This window comes from Poeciliopsis prolifica, unplaced genomic scaffold, assembly GCF_027474105.1.
Source record: "Poeciliopsis prolifica strain line A6 unplaced genomic scaffold, Auburn_PproV2 SCAFFOLD039, whole genome shotgun sequence".
NCBI classification, from domain to species: Eukaryota; Metazoa; Chordata; class Actinopteri; order Cyprinodontiformes; family Poeciliidae; genus Poeciliopsis; species Poeciliopsis prolifica.
The window spans coordinates 2,730,233-2,758,052 of record NW_026562414.1 but is presented as its reverse complement, the minus strand read 5'-3'; the positions used below and the strand labels follow the sequence as shown (position 1 = coordinate 2,758,052).

General features: G+C 36.8%; 2 protein-coding genes across 3 annotated transcripts in view; both read left to right on the top strand.

Moving 5' to 3' along the window:
- The window catches only part of sipa1l1 (signal-induced proliferation-associated 1 like 1), a 69,237-nt gene extending 64,797 nt beyond the window's left edge, over positions 1-4,440 (top strand). For both annotated transcript variants that reach the window (XM_055054547.1, XM_055054546.1), the window contains exon 25: positions 430-4,440. In XM_055054547.1, coding sequence (XP_054910522.1) covers positions 430-573 — 144 coding nt within the window. In that variant the 3' untranslated portion in view covers positions 574-4,440. The remainder of the gene's footprint in view (positions 1-429) is intronic.
- Positions 4,441-13,516: 9,076 nt separating this feature from the next.
- The window catches only part of rgs6 (regulator of G protein signaling 6), an 83,188-nt gene continuing 68,884 nt past the window's right edge, over positions 13,517-27,820 (top strand). The window contains exons 1-2 of the mRNA XM_055054155.1: positions 13,517-13,581; positions 19,953-20,289. Of these exons, the coding sequence (XP_054910130.1) occupies positions 20,056-20,289 (234 nt within the window). The 5' untranslated portion in view covers positions 13,517-13,581; positions 19,953-20,055. The remainder of the gene's footprint in view (positions 13,582-19,952; positions 20,290-27,820) is intronic.

Here is a 27,820-nt window from a genome sequence, read left to right as displayed (position 1 = left end):
TCACTTTGAGCAACGGGGAAGCATGGTAGTGGCAGCATCATGTTGTAAGGATGAACATATGAGGAAGACTACAACCCTAGAAGTACAAGTTGGTCTTATTCATGTGTTTCAATGGTCCAGTGAAAGTACAGACCTCAATCCAAATAGGAATTTGTGTCAAGACTTGAAAATTGACTGAGCTTGAGGATTGGTTAAGAAGAGCAGAGATGGTGCAGATATACCCCAAAAGACATCAAAATACATATGCACACCACACTTTTCAGCTTTTTGTTTGTAAAATGGTTTGAAAACCATGTAGAAAAAAGTAGAAGAAAAAATGGAGGGCTGCATGAATAGCACTGAACATGTTGGTGAGAAAACTTGATTCCCTGCTGCTCTTCCTTGAACAACTACTTTACATTTACTTTCTGACCTTTTCTTCTTGCGCAGGAGCGGGAGGAGAAGGTGCGTCTTCAATCTCAGATCAAGAGGCTCTGGGAGGACAACCAGAGACTTCAGGAGGAATCCCAAACATCAGCTGCCAAGCTCAAAAAGTTCACAGAGTGGGTCTTCAACACTATCGACATGAACTGACCTCATCTGAACCCCTCACACTCGCATACATCGCTCATCTGCACACACACTGTTCGTGAAGAGGCAGTGGGATTCACCAGACCCTTTTTACAATCTTCAATTGGTTTGTAATCCCCTCTAAATCATGACTTTCTGTTTAAGTCAGGAGAATGAAATTTGTGGAACTCATTTCTACTTGTTTGACTCCCCCGATTTTCATTCAGTGGCCAAACAGATCTCCTCCCCCTGTTCCTCAGTCTCAAGATGTTGACTTTCACACTTATTCCAGTGGCCAAAATGGAGAATCCGCTAACATCACCAATTTTCTCATTTCCCTGCTCCCTCTTCTTCTAAAACATTCCTCAGCTGCTCTGACAAAGCAAACACTGTTTGCACCAAATCGAAGACGCCTCAGACACCCCGTCTTAAAAGAAAACCACTGAAACGCCACACAAGTATGTATATAGCAGGTCTGCTGCTGCAGCAAACAAACACACATTACAGATCTGAAGCCACAGCAGAGGAGAAGGAGGTTTTAATCTCACGTTAAAGGATTCCATTTTAAATATTTTTAGCGTCTAAAATCACTGGACGTCCAGCTTCAGACATGTTTATTTTCCATTTTACTCCTCCTTCATTCAGATCTTTTTTTGTATACACCCACACCTGAAAGAGGAGTGTATTAAAAGCCATTGGCAAGCAGTGCCATAGACCAAGACTGATCCTGTGTTAATTGGTCCATCTCAGCTCTACGTGTCTTAAAAGCAATAGGAAGAGGTCCGGACTCCTGGAGGTATTTGAAAAGAAGCTGGATAAACAGAACACCTGTTATGGAAAAGGGCATTTTTGCAAGAATTCAAATCTCAGCTGCAAAAAAAGCCTTCATCATTTTCCTCTGAGAAACGAGAAAATAAGGACTCATCCTCCCACTGCCTGAAAATAGAGAGCCGGCGGATTATAAATAACGGAGACAATTCCGAGCTGGAACGTTTGGAGTCTTTTTAATCCCAGGTTAATTTATTTCCTTGTATTATAATTCCCATAAATGAGTTGTTCTATTCATACAGTACAACTGACATCAGTGTTTAGTTCTTCAAGACTAACGGTCAATAGTTATATTATTTAAATGGCTTTCTTTCCTAATTCTACCTAAAGCCTGACTATATGCTTTTTATTCTGTATTATGTTGTGTTTTGTGGTGCCCAAGCCTGCTGTTGTGTTGCTTACAGTGCCCTCTAGTGGTGACCAGTGAAAAATGTCATGATTTGTAAATGTGCTGCTTATCACTTGTATTTTATTTTATTTTTTTCCAAATGCTCTTTGATTCAAGGCCACAAAAACTCTTAGAACAGGAATAAGAACGAGAAGAATAAGCAGCCAGCATTTAGAGACAATCAGAGGTAGATTTTTATAAAAAAAACAAACAAACAAAAAAAGGAGCAGACTTAGTGTGGATGTCTGTGTGCGTGGAGGTTTATTTGTGCATTACATCTACAGTTTTCCTCAGGTTTAAGGGGACAAAATGTTGTTGGGAAGTAAATTTGCACATGTTTAAGAAGTACATAACTTTTAAGGATTTGAAATGTGTTGCCATAGTGGGAATGTCCATAAGTCTTACCCAGCCGTGCCTACAACACACACTCACTACTTTGTGGTCATTTATTATCAGGCAGAGCAGGGATGTGCCTTTGAAACAGCACTGGGGAGCAGATAAAGAAGGGAAAGCCTCTTGATCTTCATCTGGATACAGTAACACACTTTTTGTTTTGTTTCAAACCACCTTCACAATTTTTGTAGTTTGCTGTTGTGAGGAGTTAAATGTGTCTGGTGACTGAAAGCAATCAGGTCAGTAACGTGAGACGGCTAGCCTTCACACAAGAGTGTTTGGATATGTGTGCCTTTTATTTGTGAGAAAATTTGACCTAAAGGACCTTGAAAAGCAAAGCTTAGAAGCCACAAAGCCAGTTAATAGAGAGAACTCAATAGTTTACCCACTCCTGTTAAAATGGGTGATTTTTGTGAGACGGAGATCATTTCCAAAAGTGTCCCTTCCATGTAATTCAACTAAAAAAACAAAATGATTAGGATGGCTGCCATTAGTGAGAATTCCCATATACTAATAAATTGTTTAAACTGAATTTCAGCATTTGGTCTTTTTAGCAGGATCCTCATTACAAAAGTTCTCCATATCTATCAGAGAGTGACTATATCTCCTGTTCACATTCATAAGGCAACAGTTGGAAGCCCTTTTTGATGTTTTAGACCAAAAAGGGCTTCCACTGATATACAAGTTTCATCAAAGTGTAGTTTATTGTAAAACTATAATAAGGGAAAAAACTGACAAACCTTTGCATTTTCTATTTAAATTTTGTGTCCTGCCAGTAGGTACATTTAGCCACTTTTGACTCCACTGTGTTTAAATCTATGCCAGCCTTTCAAGAAACCATTTGAGAACAGAAATGTTATTCACACTTAATCTGAGTCTCTGTGATCGATGGCAGGGTGACCTCAAGAAGACCGAATGCTGAAACTAAATCAAAACATAGTTCAACAAATTATTGGTCCGGTTGTTTGCACACTTAAGCAACAAGGTAGTAGCAGTTTTTTTTTATTTAGATCATTTCTTCCTCTTAAGGAGTTATGAAATACATCACAAGAAGCCGACATTTTAACAGGTGTGTTTACTTTTAAGAGCTGCTGTTTTTTCCATGCAGGTGTGTTCTGGAAACGCTTTACTCTTTCAAATAGTTAGTTATCATCCCCCGTTCTTATAAATGCTGAGTGCATTGATATGTATAATTGTTGAGGTGAACACCTCACATTTCCAGAAACGTGAATGTAGAGTGAAATGAGTTTAAAGAATTGTAATGTTTTATTATTATAGGCAAAATATTCGTTCAGCTCTGTTGTTTTGCAGAGAGAAGCCAGCAGAGTGGACTCTCTCTGCAGGAGTCTCGGTTCTGTTTTAAGAATCTCTAGTTACACCAGTAGATAATTACAGTTTCATCTGATTTTAACAGTTTCACAAGCATCTGTAGAAATCGGCCCAGAGGATGTTATTGATCCACTAAGTCTTGTTTTCTGCTGAATTCAAGCAAATGTTTAGTAACTAATTAAGTTTCTGTACATGGGAAGAACTGTGGTTTTTGTTTCTGCAATGAAGAATGACAAAATATATCGTGCAAAGTGTATCTTATACAAAAACTCTTTCTGTAAACCAGTAATGTTTCTTTTTTAATCTGTAAATGTTGTATTAAGTTCCAGTTTACTCATAAATTCTCTGTTTTGTTTTGCTTTCAGGAAGGATGTTTGAAATGTGAATGTAAAGATGTTTAGAAGGTCCATTTTGTTTTGGAAATCCTTTGCACACTGTTCACGCATTTTGGATATAATAAGGGTTAATTTACATTCCAGTGCAGTTTTTTTTTTTTTTGTCCAGATGTTTTTGTGCGGCTGCCGTTCAACAATGGAGGATGCTTAATTTTATTCCCCCTCATAAAACAGAAAACCTGCTTTTCCTTAATGCACCACTGACCAGGTGGGGAAAGGAAAGACCAGACGGGATGTTGCACGTTTCAACGGGATGCTCGTCACGCACAGCTTGCGAGGTCGGCGACTGCAGCAGGAGAGGGAGGATCGTCAGGCTGCGCTGCTGTGTCGTGACGCGCTGCGTTCGCTCCTCTTCCAGGAACAAACTCAGAAAATAAAGCACACAGCATGAAGAGAGGACCAGAAGTTTTACACGATTGAACAATACTGTTTACATCCCAGATTCACTGTCTTTGTAAGATGTAAAAAAAAATAAATAAATAAAAAAATAGAAGTATGACCAAGACATTTACAGTGATCACAGTATTAAAGTTTCTGAAATAAATAGATGCTCTATCAGCTTGGTGTGCTGTAATCTGTGCTCCTCATACAGTGAGAGCAGCTCACGTTCAGTCAGAGGGGGATGGGCCTGTCTTTTCTGTCTCCTGCTCTGGTCTTGTCTGATTGCACCTTGGAGTGAGTAACTACAGAGAAGTTGAATCTGACCTGTGGAGGCCTCAGGCTCCCACTGTTCTTCTCACTGATTCATCTGATTGGATTTTAACTGCTCCCACTGCCAGGAACAAAATCACTCCACCTGCATTTTCTTCTTCTCTCAGCATGCGGTAGCTACTGCTTAAAGGGAGGGAAGAAACTAACATCCAAAAAGTATAACCCGTCATCCTCAGTTTGTGAAAGGTTTCTCATTTTCACCTGGAAGCAGAAATACAATCGTAAAGAACTGGCACCTGTAACAAGTTTTAATCTCAACATTGCCGGTGATTCCTGGTACGCCTAAATAACCAAACAACTAAAGGCAACATAGTCTCTATTGTGCCATAAATTGGCACCATATTCCTTGGAAATGCATTCCGACCCTTTAAAAGAGTCTGAATGCAATTTAGCACCTTAAAATTGCCTCCTTTTATGCATTCAAACATTAAAAATAGAAATGCTTGGTACATGACTCATTTTTATTTTACACCTCACCAAGGTCACTAATGTTCTCTAAAGGTTTGTTGTGGCAGAATGTACTGTTGAAATATTTTATCTTTATCTGGATTTGATGATTAATTCTTGAAATTAGCATATTTTCACCTTGATTTACTTTGACACTACAAATAAAAACCGATTTGACTTGATTGTTAAAATGAAATTTATGCACAAAACTCTTTATTTATGTGGCTCTTTGATGTTTAGAGGGCCAAATAAATCGCTGAGGCGGGCCGGAGATGTCCTGCGAACCTCGAGTTTGACCTAAGTTTTAGTTTTTCAACTTCTGGTATTCAAAAGTAAGAAAATTTACATTTTGGTCTCGTCTAACCAGAGCATCTTTTGCCATTTCCTCTACGTGACGTTTGGGAAACTGCCAACTGGAAATCCAGTTTCTTTCAATAATCAATATTGATTATTGACTGTCATTTATAGGAATGAAATGCATTTGTTTCAACAAATCATCTCATCTGAGCTGAAGAGCTCTGCTTCTTCCTCAGGTAGGTTTTCCTTTTTCCTGTGAGTTCCTGAAGATGGTCTGTTTTATAATTACCTTGCTTCTTTAGGCAGCTGGTTGCAGGGTTTTATTTTGTTTTTATTTTAGATTTAAAGTGTAAAAATGGTTTTAGAACTTGTAATAGTTTTCTTTCCACTTCATCATTATGCACCATTTCATTTTGGTCTAGTAGATAAAATTCCTATAAACACAGAAGTTTAAATTAAAAAGTATAAATACATTCATGTATTAACTAATCAAAATACTTTATAGTCTTCTGCCAGCCATGACTATCGGACATCTCAAACTGCAAAATCAGGAAAAAACTTGTTTCATCTGTGACTGGACGCTGCCCTGAAAGCAAATCATTTTTGATGAGATTCTTTCGCTGTTCTAGGGATAAATATACATGCAGTCATCCTATAATATGTCTTCTTTTCCTCAGGGAAACAAAAACAGACGTCCAGAACTGTTGATGCACTGAGGTTCAACTAATTCTCAGCAAAAATAAAAAGCCATGTAATTAAACTTTGTTTCCTTTTATCCCCCTTCCTTTATCCTCTTAGTGTTGACAGATTAGATATGGAAGAACACTGTGATTGCAAATAATTGCACATCTTATCTCAGTCGCTGATGCCCCAAGAAAAAAAGCTTTTACTTTCAGTAAGAAATTTTTATGATTTGTAAACAGGATCTGCAGTTGCGACAGTTCATACGCTGAAGCCAACAGGTGGCTGTGACATCATCTCTGTCCACCTGTGGGGATGCACATGTCTTCAGAGGTCCAGGCACTCCTGGGTCGGTACAGAGAATGTGTTAAATGAGGAAGTGGCAATTCATGAATCATCATACAGGTGGATGCAGAATCAGCTGGACCAACTTGTAAGGGGCTTCCAGTTTGAGGATCCCAAACAGAAATAACCTGCTTTGCTTTTATGCCTGTTAATTCGCAAATGCAAATCCAGCTTTGGCTTAGCTTCTTTATAACTGATTATCAGTTAAACCATAATCCTCTGATCAAGGAGTCGGTGCACCCAGAATTACATAACTAATCATCTGAGTTTGACTGCAGTTATAATTAGGATGAAATTAGACGTTATGTGATTAAATCGGAATTCAGATCTGATTCAGTCGAAATGAATTTGAAGTGTATCAGTTTCTACATTTTCTTGTTTTTACATTTGAATGTCATTTAACTGAATGTAACTGAATAACTGTGTAAGCAGGACGCATAGTTGATCCTGAACAAACTTTTGTTTGGATAAAAATGCCAGACAGTTTAGAGCAAACATTTTCCTCAACATGAGCTGCAAATCTAACTAGAAACTTTGTTGCTTTTTGCAAAAAAAAAAACAAAACAAGACCAGTAAGTTTTGGTTCAATGTTAAACCACAAAATAAGATCATTAGTCTTTGCTTTGTTCTCATCTGCAGCTGAATTAAGCAGCACAGCATATAGAAGCTGTAATTTATACGATTTGCAAACATCTAAACCAGCAAAAAAGCTATTTTATTAAAAAATATTGCCTTTTTTGCATTCTTTTGAAGCTGAATGCAAAAACACCTCATAATTTTAAATTTCAGTTTATACATTTAATAAGAAGAGAAGCATTACCAGCTCCTTTCTGCAAACCGACTTAAAATAAGTGAAACATTCCTGTTCACCAGGAGTCTGAGGATACCTCCTGACTCTTTCTTTCCTTTCTCCTGTGTTGCGTGTGGACCCTTAGTGCTTTTATCCCACACACTCCAGCAGCCCACACAAAACGCCTTCATGTCTCTGTGTAACTCTTTGGCTTTCATCAAGCACTCGAGAGCAGAGACCAGAAAAAGTCGAGGTGTTTGTTCTTCGGTGGCAGAGCCTTGTTGTTTCAGCGTCATTTGAGACGTGAGTCTGCAGGCTTTAAGACGGCCTGTCGATTTTACACGTCATCTGTCAGTCGCCGTCTTGTCTTGGCTCGCTGCGGATGCTCTCAGACGCATCTTTGAAATTTCCACAATTGCTTTTATGAATCCATTTACAAAGATGTGGACTAACTCTTTGGAAAAAATAAACACCTAAAAGTAAAGAATCCACTGTCCTCTGAGCTATATCTTGTCAATAAGTTTTGTGTTTTACCTTGAATTATTGTAGATGTCATCAGTGATAATAATCTCATTTTTGTTTCCATTTCCAGCCACACTGAACAGGAAGAAGACCTGAAGGAAGATTGAGGCACACAAGGGATTTTATATATTCCCTTGAAGGAAAAAGAAACTGCAGAAAACAATTTTAGAAGGTCAATTGTGACACAAGAAGTGTTTCAATACAAGAATGTCATATTGTGATATGCAGTTAAGTAATGAGTTACTACACCCTTTTTCAATTCGGGTGCTTTGTAAACTGGATGGTTTTGTGTATTCCTGGATAGTATCTTTAAGAAAAAGATAAAACCACTCAAGGTTTTCTGATTTTGTCACATTTTACTGCAGTTCATTGACATTTCATGTGATAAACCTGCACATTTAAAAAAAAAAGCCAAACATCAAAGGTGTGCCGTAAATTTATGAAATGTTGGCAAAGTCTTCATCATAAAATAGCTGAAGGTCAGTGACATTGGATGGGTTGTTTTGTTGAATTTGAATTTTAAATTCTGTTTAATTTAAAATTCAAACTTTAACTAGACCATTTTAAAATATGAGTGTTATTTGACCCAAAATTTGATTGTAGGCTAAAATGTTTACTTTCCATCTCATTTAATTAGAAAGAGGTTTTCTTTCAGCAGTGGTTTTGTATATGAATTAAACATAATGAGCAGTGATGGTATTTTGCCACATAAATCATTTTAAAGGGAAACCAAAGTGTTAAATTTTAGTTTCATTTGACCAGGACTCTTTCTTCCAGGTTTGATGTGGTTTCTACTCGATGAGTGGCTGTAAATTTGACATTTAGGGCTTTCTTCTTCTCAATCTTTCATAAAGTTAAAATTTGACAGATTCATGAATAACACTTAAGATTAGCGGTTAGAATATAATATTTTGCCACTTCTTCCCACTTCAATTATGTGCTTTATGATGGAAAATCCTAGTAAAACACAATAGATTGTAGCTGTAACTTTAATTTCATTGTATTTCATTCTCAAGTCTTTCGGCACAAGCACTTCCAAAACATGCCGTTAAACATGTGCTGTTAGTTGGAAAAGATGAACAAATATGGGACATCCTTCTGGAAGCTTTTTACCACCACTTATCTCTCTCTCTCACACACACACACATTTATACTCTCATAAACCCAGTGGGAACTTCTCTTCCTGTTTACTGATGCTCAATAATTCAGTCCGGAGTGAATGTTATAGCTTTCACCCATGAGCAGATGCAGTGTGTGTCTGCGTACGCGTCTGCCTGAGCAGATTGGCCCATTAGTATCAATTTTGTTTTTGATGACAGTATCCTCGTAAGTGCATGCTATCGATTCTTAAGCTTATTTTCTTTCACTCGTACAGAGCAGATTAGCATGAACATGAGAAAGCAAAAAACAAAAATAAAAGAGAAACAGCTGGCTGTTTGAAGCCCGCTGCCGCCCCTCACCACCTCCCCCTCCTCACTCCCTGTCCCAGTAATAGCTTATTGAATCAGGGCACCAAATATTTTTAGTCTGCAACACCGGTTGTGAAAATAAGCCGCCTGAATCGCAGTAAATGGGCTGTCTGTTGACATCCTCATTGTGGGACTGGGTTTCACACACAGTATAAACTCTGTTTCTTCCCTCGGTCCATCATTGCATCAGTTGCTTTGATGTGCCTCAGCGCTCGGCCAAAGTCCCCATCAGCTAAGAGTTGTAACTGCAAGGCAAGCAGAGCTGTAAGCTTTGTCCATTTTCAGGATGAAGAATTGGGGAAGATTACTTCCAAACAGATTAAAAAAAGAAAGGAGTGGGTGAAAAGAAAGTCCGTGCTTCAGAAATTGTAGCATTTATCAATCGTCCTAAAGCACACAAGCTGGTAGCGTTCGTTTATGCTTCAGAAATAGCAAATCACATCAGTGCAGAAGCTAAGAAGAGTCAATTATATTCATCCCGGCGTCCTAGGATTTTTAGTTAATCATCATTTTAATTTCAGCATAGCAAGCATGCCTTCACAGGAACACAATCCACTTATAGTGTATAAGGAATATACTGTTGTAGTTTTACTGAGAAGTGTAAATTACTAGAAAGCAAACTGCAAAATTACAGGAACTTTTAGGCTGCAAATATGGAGGTCAGAACCTTTCAGCATCAGTGGAAAGCCTTAAATTTCCCAGCATAAAGATGTCTGACAGCCTCCAGCAGAGGCCTTCATTTCTAAGGAAATTGGAACAAACATCACTTCCTAACTGTGAGACACGAACCCTCAAAAGTCTGACTTTTTGCACCTTTCACTCTTACCAAGACTTGTACAGAAAGCCTTCTTCATGATGTGAGATTGAGCTGAAAAAAATCTTTTGTCCCGCAGATGGTGTTGCTGAAATTGTCAGAACATGCATTGTTTTGTGATCTGGAACTGTTTGTTCAAATACACTGCAATGTATTTCAAGTATTGCAAATTAAAGTCAGAAAATCTTTCTATTAGTGAAGAACTCGTTAAGGTTTTGAAATTAAATTAGGATTTTTTTCTCATTTAGATGACATATCCAGACATTGAAGTAGAAAAAAATTGACAAAGATTTATGTGCTTTAGAATGGCTTGCTCATTAAAACTGTGACAGAAGGATTTGAAAAGAAAAGTAGATTATTTTACGGCTTTGACATAATGTTTTTGTGATCACATTGTAATGTGGTCTCAAGGCAATGTGAGTTTATTTCTATAGCACCATTCATACACAGGATAACAAAGGAACAGAGAAGTGAAATACCAAACGCATATTAAACCCCAAAGAATCAAATGCAAACTTGAGACAAAGTTAAATAAAAGAAACATTAAATAAATGCCAATTTTAGCAAATAGAAAGCTAAAACATGATGAAAATGAAACAGTTTGGTCTTCGTGAGTAAGTTTTGTGCTTTCTGTCATCTTTTAAATGATCGTTTCTGTTTCCAGAGCTGCATACAAAGTAAATCCTGCCTCCGTTTCTTTAGTTCTCATCCTGCAAACACTGACTGAGCAGACCTCAGGTGTTAAAAAATCTGACCAGCAAAACTGGGAGGATTTACTGGTCAAAAACAGTCGGTGCTTTATATGCAACACTTCCTGTTGTTGGTCAGGACTCTGGCTGCAGCACTTTGAATGAGCAGCAGCTGACTGTTGATATTATAACCTACGAAAATTAAAGTTTGTTGTTGTCTTGTTGTGATAGGAAAGATAACAGTTATAAGCTGGTATTAGACTGATTTATTAAGAGATGTTGAGATTTGACTCTTTGATGCCTCCTTGTGTTTTTAGCTTTCTCAGCATTCCTTAGCGTTATTGAGTCCACTTTGATTCCTATTTAACCTTGTATTTCTTGTATTAAAATGGGTCTTTTCTGCAATAGGTTGGAACTTCTTCCAATTTATCTACAGACTTTATATTTTTGGAGACACTGATTCATTGACCATTGTGGGTTATGGTCAAGTAGTGACATACAAATGTAATATATGAAGCAAAACCACAACAGAAGTTTTCGATGTGTTGGTTTTTAAGGTATGTTTTTTGTAACTCTGCACTCTGAGATGTTTAGGTTTTTTCTCTTTCGATTGATCTTTCTGTAAACTTGTCAAATCAGATTAAAAATCCTTTGTTACAATTGCAATAGTTGACATAAAATGTGTCAATTTCTCATAAAGGCCTCTGAAACCACAGACAGCTCTGGAGTCGTGAGAATAAATTGAGATAGAGCGTAAGGAGTATGTGACATTTCAGTGCGGTGACATTGGATGTTTCGTTTAATCCAGCTTGAAATGTTCACATTTACTTTCTACTTTCTTTGCAGATGAAAATATTTGTTAATATTTACGAGGTATTTTTAAATGCTTTGTGAAGAAAATAGTTTGCTGGAAGCTGCAAATAGAATCGGTCTGATCCAGCATGTGTTGTACCTGAATTATTGGAGCTGAAATAGACAACATCAAGCTCCAATATTAAAAGATCGGCGCCATCTGTGACCCTGACAGAGCCGGCTTCTTGACAGGAAATAAATTCAGAGGCACAGAGAGAGTTTATCTCAGTGCTGCTGAACAAATCTCACACCAGCATTTAGAAACGAATTACTATTTCAACCTCCGGTTGGAATACATTGCAGCTGGGGAGTGTCTGAAGGGAAAAACAACATTTTCTGTGAACTTACTGCTTGATTAGAAATGCTAGATTTCTGGAGGTACAATTTTACAACTGGAGAAATAAATTTGAATTAGGCAGAAAAATAATTTACAGTAATTATATGCACAGCGGTTTTACAGCACCATTGTACAGTAGAAAATGTTGATAGTAGCTACTGTAAAGAATTCAACATTTTTGACATTTTATCAAGAAAATGTTATGAAATATGTCTTCAGCTATTCAGGAACAGACTAAGAATCCAGTTATTTCTAACAACTTGAATATCTGTTTATTCATATGGTGACAATTACAACAATTAACTCAAATTGATTTCCACTAAAAATGACATTTTGATCACTTTAATCCTCAGAATGGCTTCCTTAACATGTAAAATTAATGATAAATTGCTTCTTTGTTCTTTCTAAAGTTTGCATAGTTTTGCTTCTAAAAATTTTCTTTTTTTTTTCCAAATGCTTGCACTCTGACCAGTTTGTTTTATAAATAGCATGTTTTTTTTATTGTTCCATAGGGGAGTACGATATTAGTTTAGCTTAAAAAAAATAAATAAATAAATTTAAAAAAAGCTTAATTCTTTCATCTTAGATGAAAACTGGTCAAAACATGAATGGTCCTTCAATTTATTTGGGTCATATTTTTAAAATTTCTTGCTGTTATTTTTGATTTCTGATCTTTTTAAAGTTATTGAAAGTTTTGTTTTATGTTCAACTCTTAGGTGAAGTTTAAAGTTTCAAATGTGCTTTTTGAAATAGTTTTATTTCGATTTATTTGTTTCTTTTGTGGCTACTTGTCTTGCCACATTCCTGTTGCACTCGGAACTGGGAAATTCCAGTTTCCCAGGCGGAAAAATCCTCTAAAGTTTGATTTCCCACTGGAGAACTGGGAGCAACTCCAACTGGCCTCATTGATGACGTCAGGCCGACTTTCAAGATGGCCGCTCCTCCTGGCATCGACAGAAACGTTCATTTTACATGACACATGCAAAAGAGCGTCTGAAATCAACTTTCTGTTACTATAAACGCAACAAATCAAAAGTGGTGTCTACTTATGTAAAGTAAGAAGTACTACCATAAAAAATAATAAAATTAAATGTCTAAGGGCGACGCCATGCTGAAATTTCGACTTCTTCACTCGAAGGTACCAAATTCCCAGGTAACTGGAACGCATCATTACTCTCCTTTCACTGGTTACGCCACACCTGTTGTTCATTTTCAGCATCTCTACTGCTTTTCTTGTAAGTTTCCGAGCTTAACTTTATTTTTTTAATAGGCTATATATTTTTAATTATTATTACTTTTATCTTAGCACATTTCTCGGGAAGAAATATCAAGTGAGTTAGCTGCTCTCCTATCTTACCTCAGCAATAAGCATATATAAGTGATAGAGCACTTTCCTTTGTTTAAAATGCAATGTATTTAGTGAAGTAATGCAAAGACTAGTCAAAGTTTGGGGCCTCAGTTCATAAATATTTTAAGACACCAGATCAAAATGAGGTTTTTGGCATGACAATAGTTAATTGGTTGATTTTTAAATGACCTATAATATTGTTTTATTTTGTTTTAACTTTATTTGGCAGCACGTTGAAGCGGTTCTGGGTGTGTAAGGATTGTTGGTTCTCCCTCCCTCCTGTGCTCCTGCCTCTCTCCGTCTCCCTCTCTCTTCAGGCGCTTGTTGGGTCGGTGGTGAAGCCGCTTCTTGTCTCCGGAGCTCCCAGCGAAGGATGGACATCAGCGGGCGCTGAGAGGTGAGAAACAAGGCTGTGAAGATAGATGGGGGTGGGAAGACTGATGTGCAGTGCAGTGAGAAAGATGTGTATAAGATTTGTTGGGGGGAAAGAAAGAGCGAGCGCGGCGATGCTGGCAGAGTGATGCGCCGAGGTGTTGGATGATGTTGGACAGTCCTATGAATCGCAACTGTGGTTTAATCAACTTCGACTGCTCAGTTGAGTCACAGTGGGTGTTTCTGTGGGGGGTTTTCCACGGATGTTGAGAGTTTTGGTGGGCACATATGTCTGAGTGGATGATAGAAGCTTTTGGATGCGTGCGCATTCAGGGAGTGGATCGTCCTGAGATGAGATGTTTCAGTTTCCATCGTGCAGAACCTCTCATAATTCTGTTGTGGAAATCGCATGATATTCTAATTCAGATGAATATGATCTGTTTTTTACTTGGCTTTAGCTGATGTCAACCAACTTAAAATGCGTTTGTGTGATTTGACTGGTGATTCTGGATGTGGAGGATTCAGATGTATCGGAGCGTTTTTGTCATGGCATTAATTTTAGAGTCAATTTTCAAACAAGAAGTGCATCGTTCCTGAAAGCATTGACTCACTGTGCAGAGAATTTTTATTTTGTTGTAGCTGACACATATTTTAAATGTCCTATTTGCTGAATCGGGGCACAATTTTATCGGTGCAGTTCAGCACTTGAAGGTACTTGTTGGTGATTTTCCTGCACAAGACATTTTAGTAATGTTCTGAGGTCAGTTGTGAATATCCCATATCCTGATGATTTCGCTATTACTCTATAGCTCTTCTCACTTTGTCTGCTTGTTGCTTCTTCCAGACTTATTTTCCCAGTTTCTTTGTTCTTGCAGGTTCTTCTCTTTGTCTTGCCTTAATTTCATGGCTGGAGGCCTAACACTGATCTTACTTTTATTACCCAAAACGCATAGTTAATCTCTGCAAAAATGTTTCATGCTGAAAAACATCAGGAAGACTTTTATAAAAGCTCTCCATTCACAGAATGGGAACTAATTGCTAATGACCTCCTTGTTTTTAATCAACTGCATTTTGTTACAGATGTGTGATTAGATAATGGATCACAAATTACTCTCTACTTCATTCCATGCTAATTTCAAGTATTAAAAATTCTGCCATTTTCTGAAATTGCATCCACAAACTTAAATGTATTTTAATCAGATGTGATTTGATGAGCGAGAAAAATTATGAAATTAAAGAAAATTAAATATTTTTTTCAAAACAAATCTCAAGTTTGTTGATTTTTAACCCTCAGTCAATACCTTGCAGAACCAGCTTTTGCTGCAACGATAGCAGGTTTAGAGTTTTCCTCCACCAGCTTTGCACAGTTAGAACCTGAATGGGATTTTGGGATTTTGTTTTCCTTTGTTGTCCATTCTTGGCAAAAGCTCAGATTGAAAAGTGAGTCTGAAGATCCAACTCCTCCATGTTTGGAGCTTCAATATAATGATTTATATTAAAAATATATTTTTTTCTGGAGTAAAATGTTAATGACATTAATGTTGGTTCAAATATTGCAATATGACGGGAGATTTTACAGATGTACAATCAAATACTTTTTGTGACGTTTGGGTGTAATCTATTGCATAATAATAATATGCCCAACATTTGAAAGAATGTTATAAGTTGTTTTGCTACAAATACACTTTTTGTGTGCAGATTATTGTTTTAGTTCATTTGGAAAAATCCAAGTCTTTCTAGAACCATCAACACAGATTCGAAATTAAGGTGCAAAAACAAAATAAATTTGAAGGTATTTTGATTTTCATGTTTTAACTAAAGTTTTATAATGACCACTTTTGCTTTTTCCTGTTGATGGGGTTGCTACTGCTAATGATTCAAAATTATTTTGATGTTCTGTGTCCATCAGGATGGGGAAAAATTCATTATTGTTACCTAAGCTGATTGCACACTGCAGGGATTAGCGACTTTTAACATGTTTTGTCATTAATTGATGGCTTGATGATCAGCTCGCTATTGTGCTGTACTGGACTGTTAAAAATAATGAACACTTTAAATTTCAAGAAGTTTTCAAACAAAAAACTTTGAAAAATTAACCAAACCTAACAGGACAAATATGTTTAACGCACTAATAGGTGTGAGGGATCATTATGGATCGCAAACAATGTGTCAGAACATTACTGGCTTTCTACCAACATTTCTGCTTGTTGGCTTTTCTTTTCAGCTCTTAATTTGTCTTGTTAAAAAGTGTAAAATAAGCTCAAAATCTCTGATAAATTTAGTAAATTTTACTCATCTTCACCTTTTCTTAAGTAGTAACATCCAACTGATTTTTATGGCTTTTTTAATTAACTGACCTCATAAAAGCATCTAGCTACAAACCTTCATTCTTGATTTATTTAATCCTGAAAATCAAAATTTTGGACATTTTAAATCTGTCTACAATTTATGCAGAATATATACACATAAATGAAAGCAAAAGCTTTAATTTGACTGGTAACTGCAACCTTTTGTTGCAAATTAAGAATTGAACATTGCCATATAACCGTCCAAGTCCACTGATTTGATTGTTTCCTTGATTTGGAGCCATCCAGTGTTGAAACTGCCAAGTGTTTAGTCCTGCCTGGGAGGTGTTGGGAATAGGTGCTGCAGAAACCACCAGCTGCGACCGTGTTGCTCTGCAAAGGGGCTTGAGGGAAACGGATAAAAAAGACTTTAGAAGCAGCTGGAGATCTCCCTGGGTTTCCTCTTGCTGTCATCTCAGCATGTGTTGAGATGAAAATGGAAGGGCAAAGTCATATTCAGCTGTGAATTTGATCCAATTTATTGGGTTAATAATTTGAGACTTGCAATAAATTATCACAGCAATTATTTTTTTTTTTTGTCTTTGATGCTGCTTTGTTCTTTGTATCTGGAAATTTGGACCAGAAAATCTTATCTAAGTAAGATTCATTGTTTGTTTTTGTTCCTATTTGAACACAGTGGATTTACTAAGACTGATCTTTTATAAACTTTAATGTTGTGACCAATAAAAAGGTTGGCACAAATGTACTTAACATTAGAAAACTGCAATCGGTGCAGCCCTAATTTAAAATGGATTATTAACTGTTACAAAGAGCAGCAAAATAAAAATCTGCATTGTAAGGTTAATTTAGTGCATTTTGTTTCAGTCATAGATGAGATTTTGGAGTGACAGTCATACCTTTTCAGTTCCATCTTGTAAATTCATGCAACTTTGAGGGAAAGTGATGAGAGTGGGAATGTAGGGAACAAATCAAACAAATTTAAAATAGACTTGTCCAGCAAATAGATTCATTTAATTGGACTTCAGTTATGTATTTTTTTTTATTTCTTAAAAAAGAGAAAATCAGCAGTGCTGCAATGCACCAACAGGGAAAGGTCACTCAGTGCAACAAGTGACAAATTGAGGTGCTACAAGCAAACTGCCCTTTCAGTATGTGCCAAGGTTTCACATTAATCTAAAGTTTTAAATTTTATACATTTCTCTAAGTTTGCACATAAACCTGGGACCTTCTAACTTTTTTTTATGTGCAATTCTGAGATTGACCCTTTACAATCCCCCTTTCTCCAAAAAACGCAATTAGGATGTCCTGCTGCTTAAGAATATCGATTTATGGGCTCGAATAAAGAACAAAAAGGTGAAAGTGGATTTAACCAAATCTCCTGATAAAGCAAACACGCCACATGCTCTTTAAATCACGTGGTGATAAAGGTGGATGCGAGGATTCATGCTGAACATTTAATTTGCATGCATAATGAGCAGTCAGAGCCAATCCCCTGATACTGATCCCAGTTTAACAATCCTACATCTTATCCCGGGTGGAGGACGGATCAATCAGGGTGTGAACTTGATCACAAGGAAACAATTCAGGCATTTTGTTGTCGTAGCGAGGTGCAGGTTTGCGGCACCGACCAAACAGATGGTATGTTTGGAATAACGACAGCAGGTTGGAAGCCATTAATTCTGAGATGATTTCAGTCCCCCTCTAATTTGCAATTGCAAACAAACGCCACATTTTCCTTCCCTCACAGGAAGCAGCCCTCTGAAGCTCTGCTGCTGACACACTGTGCGTGTGTGTGTGTATTCTCTGAGAATTTCAGAGGAACAAACAGCTGGCTGATGAGAGCATTGATCTAAAGTGCCAGCTGATGTGGACTTAAATGTGTGTCTGAGCAGTACAACACACACACAGCTGGGCATTGGGCCCAAATAATATTGGATCAGCTTGCATGAGTTACCTGCTGGAATTTGCCCAGTTAAGAACAGCCAACTTACCTTTTAATTCATGCAAACTGCTTTGCACAATCATTTTCCCAGATCCACACAGTGTAGTTTTTTGGGAGCCCTTTCTCTATCTGTAGTTCTATATTATAATCTGTCTGTACTGGTCAAAAAGCCTCCTGACAGCTGTCTGTATGTCTACATGTCTTTTTAGTGGAATGTGAAATGAATCATTCAGCTTTCCCTTTAGAATCAAATATTAGTTATATCTTGACTGCAGGGCTTACGTACACTGAAGAGAGCACAATTTGCAGCACAAGCTGAAATGTAGGATAACTTTTCTATATGATGGCAGCTCAGTTTGTTCCACATTTTCTTAAAAAAAAAAAAAAAAATTCTGATCATTACACATTTGTGTATCCAAACTTGTTGCAGAATTTCTGTTTGATGCTTGTAGTTGCTGGATGCCGGTTCTGCTCCAGGCCAGTGACAGTTAAATATGTTTAACTAGTTTCTGAGTTGAGTTTTTGTGTGATCAAGAAAATGTTTCCGTCTCCAAGCAAGGCAAAAAAGTTTTCTTTTAATGGTATATGCAAAAAATACCAGTGTCACAATGTTTACACAGGAACAAATGTAGAACATCTTTGGGGGGCTCTTTTTACAAATTAATGCTCTGTATGCATGCATGCAATGTTTTTGCAATTTCTTTACCAAAATTGGACATCCAGACTCACTCAAGTTTTTATAGCATGAGTTTTCCACCACCATCCTCCAAACATCTTTGGAAAAAGCTTGGAGTTGTAGCTGTAGATCTGTCTTGATTTTTAAAGATTAGTTAAAATCAAATGTCCTATTTGGATTTCATTTAATCTCTAGAAATAGAGATCGATGGAATAGCTGCATGTTAAAACGACTAACTGTTGCATTCACAAAGCATTCAGCAGATTGTAGCATGAGGATATAGTGAAGAAAATATTGAGTTTTCTTCAGCTTCCATTTTATAACTTTTACTCTTCAGGTATTAGGTGGGATTTAGAGTTTCACTCTGACTTGTGTTAATTAAAATTGGAGAAAGTGTTGCTCCATTTAGAGCACATTTTAGACTTTCAGTTGTGAGTTGCCACTGAACTGAACTATCTCAGGATGAAAATCATTTAATTAAAAAACCTCCAAAACATCTCATCTCTGGTGGATTTAGTGGGATAAGACTTGGTCACAGTTAAGCATGTAAGATTCAGGAACAAAATTATTTTCCTTTGGAAAGGAACTTCATAAATATGAAACCCTTATGTCATTTTTTTTGTTTTTCTTCTCTGTGCTTTTTTAAGCAAATCCCACCTGAGAAAGAAGACGGCTATTTTTGGCAGTTGTCAGATAGAAAACACTGCATCCTTTTACTCAACCCTCTGTTAAAAAATGCTTGGAGTATTTTCAGACAAGGAGTCATGGTCATAAGTTTATATAGACTCATCAAGGGTAATGTTAGAGTACTTTGGGTTTATAATGACCAACTTGAACCACTTATTGAGTCAAACTTGGAAGTGGGAGAATTAAAAACCACAGCAACATTCTTGTCAGGAGTAAGAGCGTCATAAAGTTTCTGCCCCTCTATAGTAAAACATAACCATCACTTATAAAATAATCATTTGGCCGGATGTGCCACATTAATATTTGGCCATGTTAAATAAAATACAACAGGTTTGCAGTGTTGAATATTGATCAAGTTGAGCTTTCACTACAAAAACTAAGAAATCAGGTCAAATTAATTCATTTTGCTGAGAGATGGAAGCATATGGCTGATAAAAAAAACAAATATTCAGGTTCAGTATGTCATCAAAATTATTCAAGCAAGATTTTGAATCAGTCCCATAAATTATTGTAATTGATTATGAGAAATAAATGCTTTGATTTAAAATTTGATGTGACAGTGTGGGAGGTGATATGGTTTATGAATGAATAAACAAAAATATTTATAAAATGCTTAAACACCATGCGATGTGCTAAATAAACAGGAAGTCAAACTGAGAAAACAAGCAGAATTTATGACGTGTTCATTTCATCCATTCTGTTCTTCCTGACAGAAGCTCTAGAAAAAACTGATGGAGCCCACCAGTGAGTTATAAAGTCCAATTAATCTGTGTCTCTCCCTGCAGCACCCTCCAGACACTGAGGAAAGGGCACAAGACGTAAAGAAAGAAGTGTCGCTGATAAAGAAGAGAGGATAACTTAACACATCCGAAAAGGGACACTGCGGTGATGGCTGAAGCACCTCAGCAGGATCAGCAGCATCAGCAGCAGCAGGAGGAGGAGGAGGAGGAAGAGGAGCAGCAGCTGCCAAGCTCTGTGGAGACCAGTGAATCCGATGAAAGCTCCGAGGAACCAAATGAAGTCGCCAGAAAGGCTCGACCTCTTCTGTCCATGAGGTCCATGAGCACCATGAGCACCATAGACCCAGATGATGACTACCCCAATATGATCGTTTTCAGAAAGGTAGGAGCGAAGAAAACCTTTTAAAACGTTTTCAATTAGAAGACGATAGGTCCATATTTGAAGTAAAAATATGTTGCGAAAAATCACCAGAATATAGGCAAAAGTTGCCTGTATTCTATACAAAACACTAAACTTTGGTATGTATTGTTCAATTTGTATCCAAAGCAAAAGTTAGGTGACAAAACCTGTGACTCACATTTGAGTTAAAGACAAAGGTTTACATGATTTTATCCAATGAGGAAGAAGTACTTGTGGAGTGTATTGTCTGTGGGACAACCAACAAGATATATAAAAAGCGCAATATGCCGTGTCCAGCCTGCTTGTGATTCCCAACAGCTTACCTGGCTGCTAGGTAACATGGCTGGGGTTGGCAGGTGTTGACTTATTAATTGAGAGAGTTTGAAAATGGCTTGTTTTCCAGACATAAAAATAATAACATCTTGCTAAAAAGTTGCTGGGTGATTAAAACTGTTTTTTAAAAATGTGCTTACTGTTTTTAGAAACATAGCTATAACCTGATGTTTTGCTCTAAACACCCTTTTAACTGATTTCTCTTTTTTTTTTTGCCTGTTATGTCTTTCTCCAAAGTAGCTTTTATCTGAAAGGTACATTTGCTGAGACTAGGGATGTGCAGAAAAAAACATCCATCGACAATGCATATGATCTTAGTCATCATCCTGACTCATATTTCTTGAATCTGTGTGCTTTCAGACATAATTATTCCTTGTGAGCAAAATGTATATCATAAAAGGGTGAGGAACAAGATGACCTCACCTCTTCAACAGGATGTTGCTGTTCTGTAATGTCTGTTTCATCAGCCTCTAAAGTCAGTATCACCCTGATTGTTTTTCTTTGCTAATGAGAGCAGTACAGTGACTTCCATTGATTCCCATGTGGCCTTCACATCAACTTGAGTCATGAAACAATATTTGCACATGCAGATTTACGAGTCAGGTGATTCATTATCTAGGTTCGGATGATAAATAAAAGATGAGCTGAGCCACCTCTGATCTTGGTGGATGAGAGCCTGGCTCATTAACTTTTAGGACGGAGAAAATCTGGCTAGATGTTGGTCCTTTAGGACGATGTCCCTTTTCACAATGTCAATACCAATTTTGCTCTTATGGAAGATTGTTACACAGCCTGAGATTCAGCTCATGTTTTTTTTCGTCCTCTACTGAGAGTTTATTATTTGACCCTGAAAATAAGAGCTCCATCTTGTACTGTTTTCCCTGCAGAAATTGGTAAAGTTTGTTGCAACAGGGTTGCTATCTTAAGCACATTCTACTGGATCGTAGTTTAGATTATGTAACAGGATGGGGTCAAATTATTGAATCATTTCTAGTTGTTTTAGCTATGTTGAATGTAAAAGTAGAGACCTGTTTTTAGTCTTTTAATAGGAGTTACATTTTATGTTGATTCGAAATTGAAGCAGATAAAATTAAGTCAGATTTATACCTTGTTCAGCAAGTTTGTGTAAATATTAGCAGCTCTCTGCAGAAAAATGCAGCTAAGGCAGCACTGCTGCTTGACAAGACGAGGTGTCACAAATTGGAATTTGTTCTTCGGAGGCAAAAGAAATCCCTATTTTTTTATTTTTTTTTTAGCAGGTTTACTTTATTTTTATGCCACATTTTGTGCCTCAGCTTGAGTGCTTGACAGCAGGAAGCCTTAGACTTCAGCAAAAAAAAAAAAAGTAGGAAGTTGAATTTAAAATGTTTTGGTTTCTTTATGAATATACTAATGCTCATCCAGGATTTGGGAGGAAAAGAAAACTTTTAAAGTGAGGGTTTCTTCTTGAGCGAATTGGATTTAATTGAAAAATATAATTGAAAATTAGTTTTTCTCCTTTGATTGGATTTTTTAGATAGAATTACTGTCCAAAATCATCTTGCTTTAGTAGTTTTTATTATGCTATTATGCAGATACATTTTAACTTCACATTTTGTCCTGTTCCCACCAGATACTTCAATGCATTTTCTTATTTTCCAGAATAGAATAACACTAGGTTTGTGCATCACGGTAAAGTTTTCTTCTTTGTCTTAATTTTCTTCGCTTTCACTGTTACAAACCTAAAATTGAGAGAAAATGTACAACGTGAAAAGCTATCATGAGTGCTAGAAGAGCTTCTAACCTCAGTTTTTCATTTTCATGACCCCAAAAATGTATATTTGACATTTGTTGGATATTGGTGAGAATGAAAGTGGGGAAAAATAAATTGTATAAAACAGATGAGTTAGATTTCCTGGACTATTTCAGCATTCAGTCTACCAGGCTTTATAAATCTACTTGAAATAAAATAAGCTGGAGGGGCAGCAGGAATAACAAGATACCAACAGCCACTGTCGGCTTTGATGAATTAGTTTTTGGTGCAGGAGGGTATAGAGATAGAAAGAGAAAGTGAGGATCAAGGCTGGAACACAAAGAAAGGAAATAATAAAATGATGTTGGTATAGTGAAGAGGCAAAAAGCTCAAACTTGCATAAACTGATGTTAGCCGTACGACTGAAAGGCTGAACGAAAAAAACTACAGCTCTGACACGGTGCTCACTAAAATAGACTAAAATATGGACCAGAATAGAATTTCAGTTTCTCTTTTCCTCCTCTACATACAAGTGCAACATTCGTACAGACCACTACGTTCTTGTCGATCATCTTATCAATCGGGATCTCTTGCTTTTTGCTGCTTAAAAACGTGCAACAGAAGTAGTTTTGCATACAGCTTTCCTGAAGTATTTATACTAGTGTACATAAAATGTATAGATGTTAGTAAGTGATGAAATGTAAATGACTCTATAAACCATTAGGCTATCTTGTCCTAACAGTTTATAAAAAGTCTTCATCAAGAAGCTTTTCTCTGTCGCCCCACAGATTTGTCAATATTTATCAGGCTCATTCTTAATTAATGAGCTTTTGAAATTTTAAAATTATAATGCAGTTTTTCCCTTAAACTGCATTAACACAAAGAATGCACTGAAGTTTGGTGCAGAAAATTTGGACAAGCCAGCGAAATACTGAGGAAACTCATAGGTTGTCTTTGTTTTAGAGGAGAAATGGCTCTGCACATCACAATCAGAACACTATACTAAGTGTGAAGTTTGGAGGTGTGGGAACTGTCTTTTGGGACGCGCTACCAACAGTCATCATATAATCTGTGGAAGGATGCATGCAGAAATGTACCGGAATATTCTGGGTAGAGATTTCAAGGTGGAAACCTGAGTGCAGAAGCTCAACAATCATCTCAGAAGTGAGGCAGATACTCTATTGAGAGATTTACTGTCATCTCGCGTTCTATTGCATCTCTCCTTAGTGGCTGAAAACATAAAATCACTAACTGCCACAGTGCAGCACTGTATATATAATTCTTTAAAATATATACTAACAAAATATAAAGTTTCAGCTGCCAGTTTTTGCTGAGTTTATACAATTGCCCACAACTTGATGTACAGAAATCAGAGAACCACGTGTAGTACTTGCATTAGCTGGGACTGTAACATTTGTGTTCTTGTTAACTTGTTTAAAATGATTGGTTAGCTAGTTGCCCTTCATCTAACATCTGTTTGCAATAGCATTATTCAACTACCAAAGTTTATTTTGGGGGAAAAAATTGCACTTTTTTATTTTTGCTAGCTTTAACTGATTTGCAGAACATAATACAACATAATGTGCATCACTTCTCAGCTGCATGTCACCCAGGAATCCACAGGTATATCACAAGCATTGGCATTTGTATGCTCATGATAATGACCTTAGGGTGCAAAAACATGTTACCGTATGATATTAAACAGCTGTTGCAGGGGACAGAGGGCACATGTCCTGTGTAACTCCCATTCCTTATCCCCAATGACCCGTCATATTTAACAAGATATGAAAATAATCAGAACATTATTTGGAAAACAAAGATCATAATGCATAATGGGGAAGATTGAGCTGCAGGGAATTCAATTCCTTTTTACAATGAACATGCTGCCTCTGTGGTAAGACAATTGCCTGTAAGTGGATTTGCAATATTTGACAATACACATGGCTGTGCATTTATGAAATATGTATGTCCTGCACAACAGTCTCATTAAGATTTATGCACAAAATGTCAAACATTCACAATAGTATGCCAGTGCTTGGTGCTGATGATTAACTATCTAAAACTTTATAAAATCCTCCCAGTTTTACCCTCTGACGTTTAACTGAACTGAAGTCAGTTTCTAGTGGTTTGAGGGTTAAATAAAGGCAAGATGATTCTGGGTCAGGAATAATTAGGCAGAGAAATGAAGCCTCTCTCTTCTACAGGGAGCAATTTAATCTGCTATGCAGATGGTGTTAGAAAGGTGAACAACTTCACTCTTCCCTTTCCTCCTCCTACTCTTCCAACTCTTCTTTTAGTCACTCTGCTTGATGCACTGTATACATTTTTGTGTAACAATTGCTGTATGAAGTGTTTTTTCCTTCTAAACGTGAGGAACATATTTTTTTTGCACATTCTTAAATTTAAATCAGTCCCTGGACAGACTCTCAAGTTTTATTGTAGCTCTAAGATTATCTGATGTCAGACATTTGTATTGCAAAATGTTTCAAATTCATTGTATCATCTTAGTTCCAGTTCTGCCTTACTGTATTCATTTACATTACAAGAGGCTACTTACATGAACATGGCCTGCAGATGATTGTAAATGAGAAAATTTTTACCTCAAAATTTACCAAATTCCCCTGTCAGCATACATGCACTCAGAGATTATACTAGGTTGAGGAGATTCAGTGCTGTCGATAAGAGCCAAGAGTGTTGACTTGCATTTTTTCCTGCATGAATTCAAACCTGTCAGCCAACATCTGCTCATAAACACTGCTTGGGCCTGTGTGTGTATCTGTGTGTACGTGTCATAAGGAAAGAAAATGAGATGCAGTGAATTTGTGTATGCAGCCTATTGTCTGCGTGCGTGTACGGGCGTGTGTGACTTCCGGCGTGTTGGGCCTTCATTTTTATTATTTGTGATTTTTCAGCAACAGTAGCAGCTGCTGAACTGAGAGCCTGTTTAGTTATCAGTCTGTTTGCACACACACCCTGCCCATATATTTCTATGGGCCACTCTGAATGGGCTGCAGGCTTTGTATGCTGACCTTCGCTGAAGTATTCAAAGTTTTGATAAATTTCAAAAGCTTGTGTGTGTATAAGCAACTGACTTTTGTTTCATCAAAGAAGTTCTCTCAAGTTTTATTGGAGGAAGCCTTTAAGATAAAAGGAGAAGTGAGTTTAGATAAGAAATATAATAAAATTTGACTTTATATTGTAAAGCTATTATAAAGTTTTTAATTTCTTAATGAGCAAGTTTATTGAGTCCATAGAGCAAATGTAGTAATAAAGTACGTCTCCATATCCTTGAAATACTAGCTGCATTTGAATTACCTGTTGGTGATCAATGAAGTTTAGAAAAGTAAACAAAATTGCAATCATGGCTTAGGTTTACCAACTTTATTTTTTTATTATTCATCCAAACCAATAAGTCACAAATTAAAAGTTGGCCACAAATGTTGAATGATGTGCTTTATTTGTACAAATAATTAATCAGGGATTCAAAGAATTTAAGGGATAAATCTAATGTGAAGCTCATAACCTCAGCAATGGACGATATCCCTAAACAAAACGATCTGACAGTCAAATAAGTCACAAATAAAACGGGGGCCAAGAACACAAACAGGAAAAACTCCATCCTTTAAGATTTACCAGAAATCATTGGAAGTTCTGTTTTTAAGAAGTACTTCAGAACAATGCAACTAATCTGATACACTAATTTTACCTAATATGCTAACTCTGAATGATCTGTAGTACAAAATACTGATCTACCAGATTTTAAAAATGTTTTTCAATATGAGAAAGCTTAGCTAAAAGGATAAACCTCTTAATATCTGAGGAATCTGTAGTATTTAAGGGCTTAAACAGCAGTTTTACATTTTCCTCTGACTTGTCCCAAGTTCAGTGAGCAGTTTTTCTGTAAACTTTATTCAAACTACAACAAAATGCCCAAAGGACGTGATGGAGTCTTCATATTGTCTTGGAAAGAAAAGACAGTAAAAGTTGGACTGCAAATAGAGGAAGCAGCATGACAGACACATGGTTAGAGAAAAAGTTTAGAGCAGTCTTTAAATTTCTCAGGTGATGTGAAAGCAGTCCTAATTATCTGCTGCTAAATTAGCTTTCTTGGTCAAACAGACCTGATGTTTCACCGAGATTAATTTGATCCAATTACCATCGTGACGCATACAGAACAGAGATTAGTCAAGTTTTAATGCTATTATCGACGTCCCTAATCATCTGAAATCAAACATACACATGCACAGCCATGCTGATTTTATAGAACAGTCTGGTTTTAAATTTCCTTTTAAAAAAAAAGGCTTGATGAAACTTGATGCATTCTATCTTTTTAACTTTTCTTGTTCTCAGAAATTTTGGTTTTACACACCTTAACTAGCGTGAAAATGTCTTTAATTTTAAGTTTCTTACCCATTTTTCCATAGAACAAATAGTTCCCCAGTGCCATCTTCTGCTCTTTGAGAAAAGAGTTGATCAGAATGTGACATGGTGCATTTTTAATCAATAGTCTCTCTCAGATCTGATCAATAGACTCTCCACCAAACCCATCAATAGCCGGCAAGTTGGGAGAGAGAAAATATTGGCAGAACAAACATCATAGGAGTGAAAAAGGTCACTTGTCAGGAAAGAACAAATTCGACTGGATTTATCTCAAGCACATAAACAAAAAGTGGACTTTGTTTATCTCAGAGAATCACCTGTCGTCCCACGAGGACTGCCCTTTCTGCTCTCCCTAACTGCATGCGGCTCTTTGCCTGTTGTCGCTGTCCCCATCTGGAAAAGAACCAAAGGCCAACACAGCTCCAATGATTTCACTGATGTGCTTTTGGTTTTAGAAATTGTACCACCTGCCAACTGTCAAATCTTTCCTTCAAGGGCCTGACACTTCGATTACCCAATCGAGCTTTTGATTGGGTAATCGATGATGGGCTTTTGAGGCCCATTATCCTCTTGAATCACTCACTGTGAGCCTCACAAGAAAAGCCAACTCTCACATCACTTATAACAAAGATTTCTCTAAAAGAAACTTTTTCCCTCTGCATAACAGCTCTTGCAATGAATATATTGACAAAAAAAAAAAAATAGATTTGATTGTAACTGCATTGACAATTATAAATTAATTAAATTTGATTCACAGCTGAAACTAAAGTTCACATACATTGAATAAAAAGATGCAAACTCTTTATCTCCTTTGCAGTCTGAAGTTAAATCAGACTGTACTTCAATGATAATAAAAGGAGATTTAGATTTATTAAATGTCTTCACATTCAGAAATGTACATTTTTAGTTTCAACTGTCTATAATTGAAATAATGTTTGTGAACATAAACCAATCAATCTGAATTTCACAACTTATTTCCCCAACATTATTTTTTATACGGTAAGACCGGATGCATCATTTGACATCTTGAAAAGATGTCAAATGATGCACGGTCTGAAATGCAAGAAC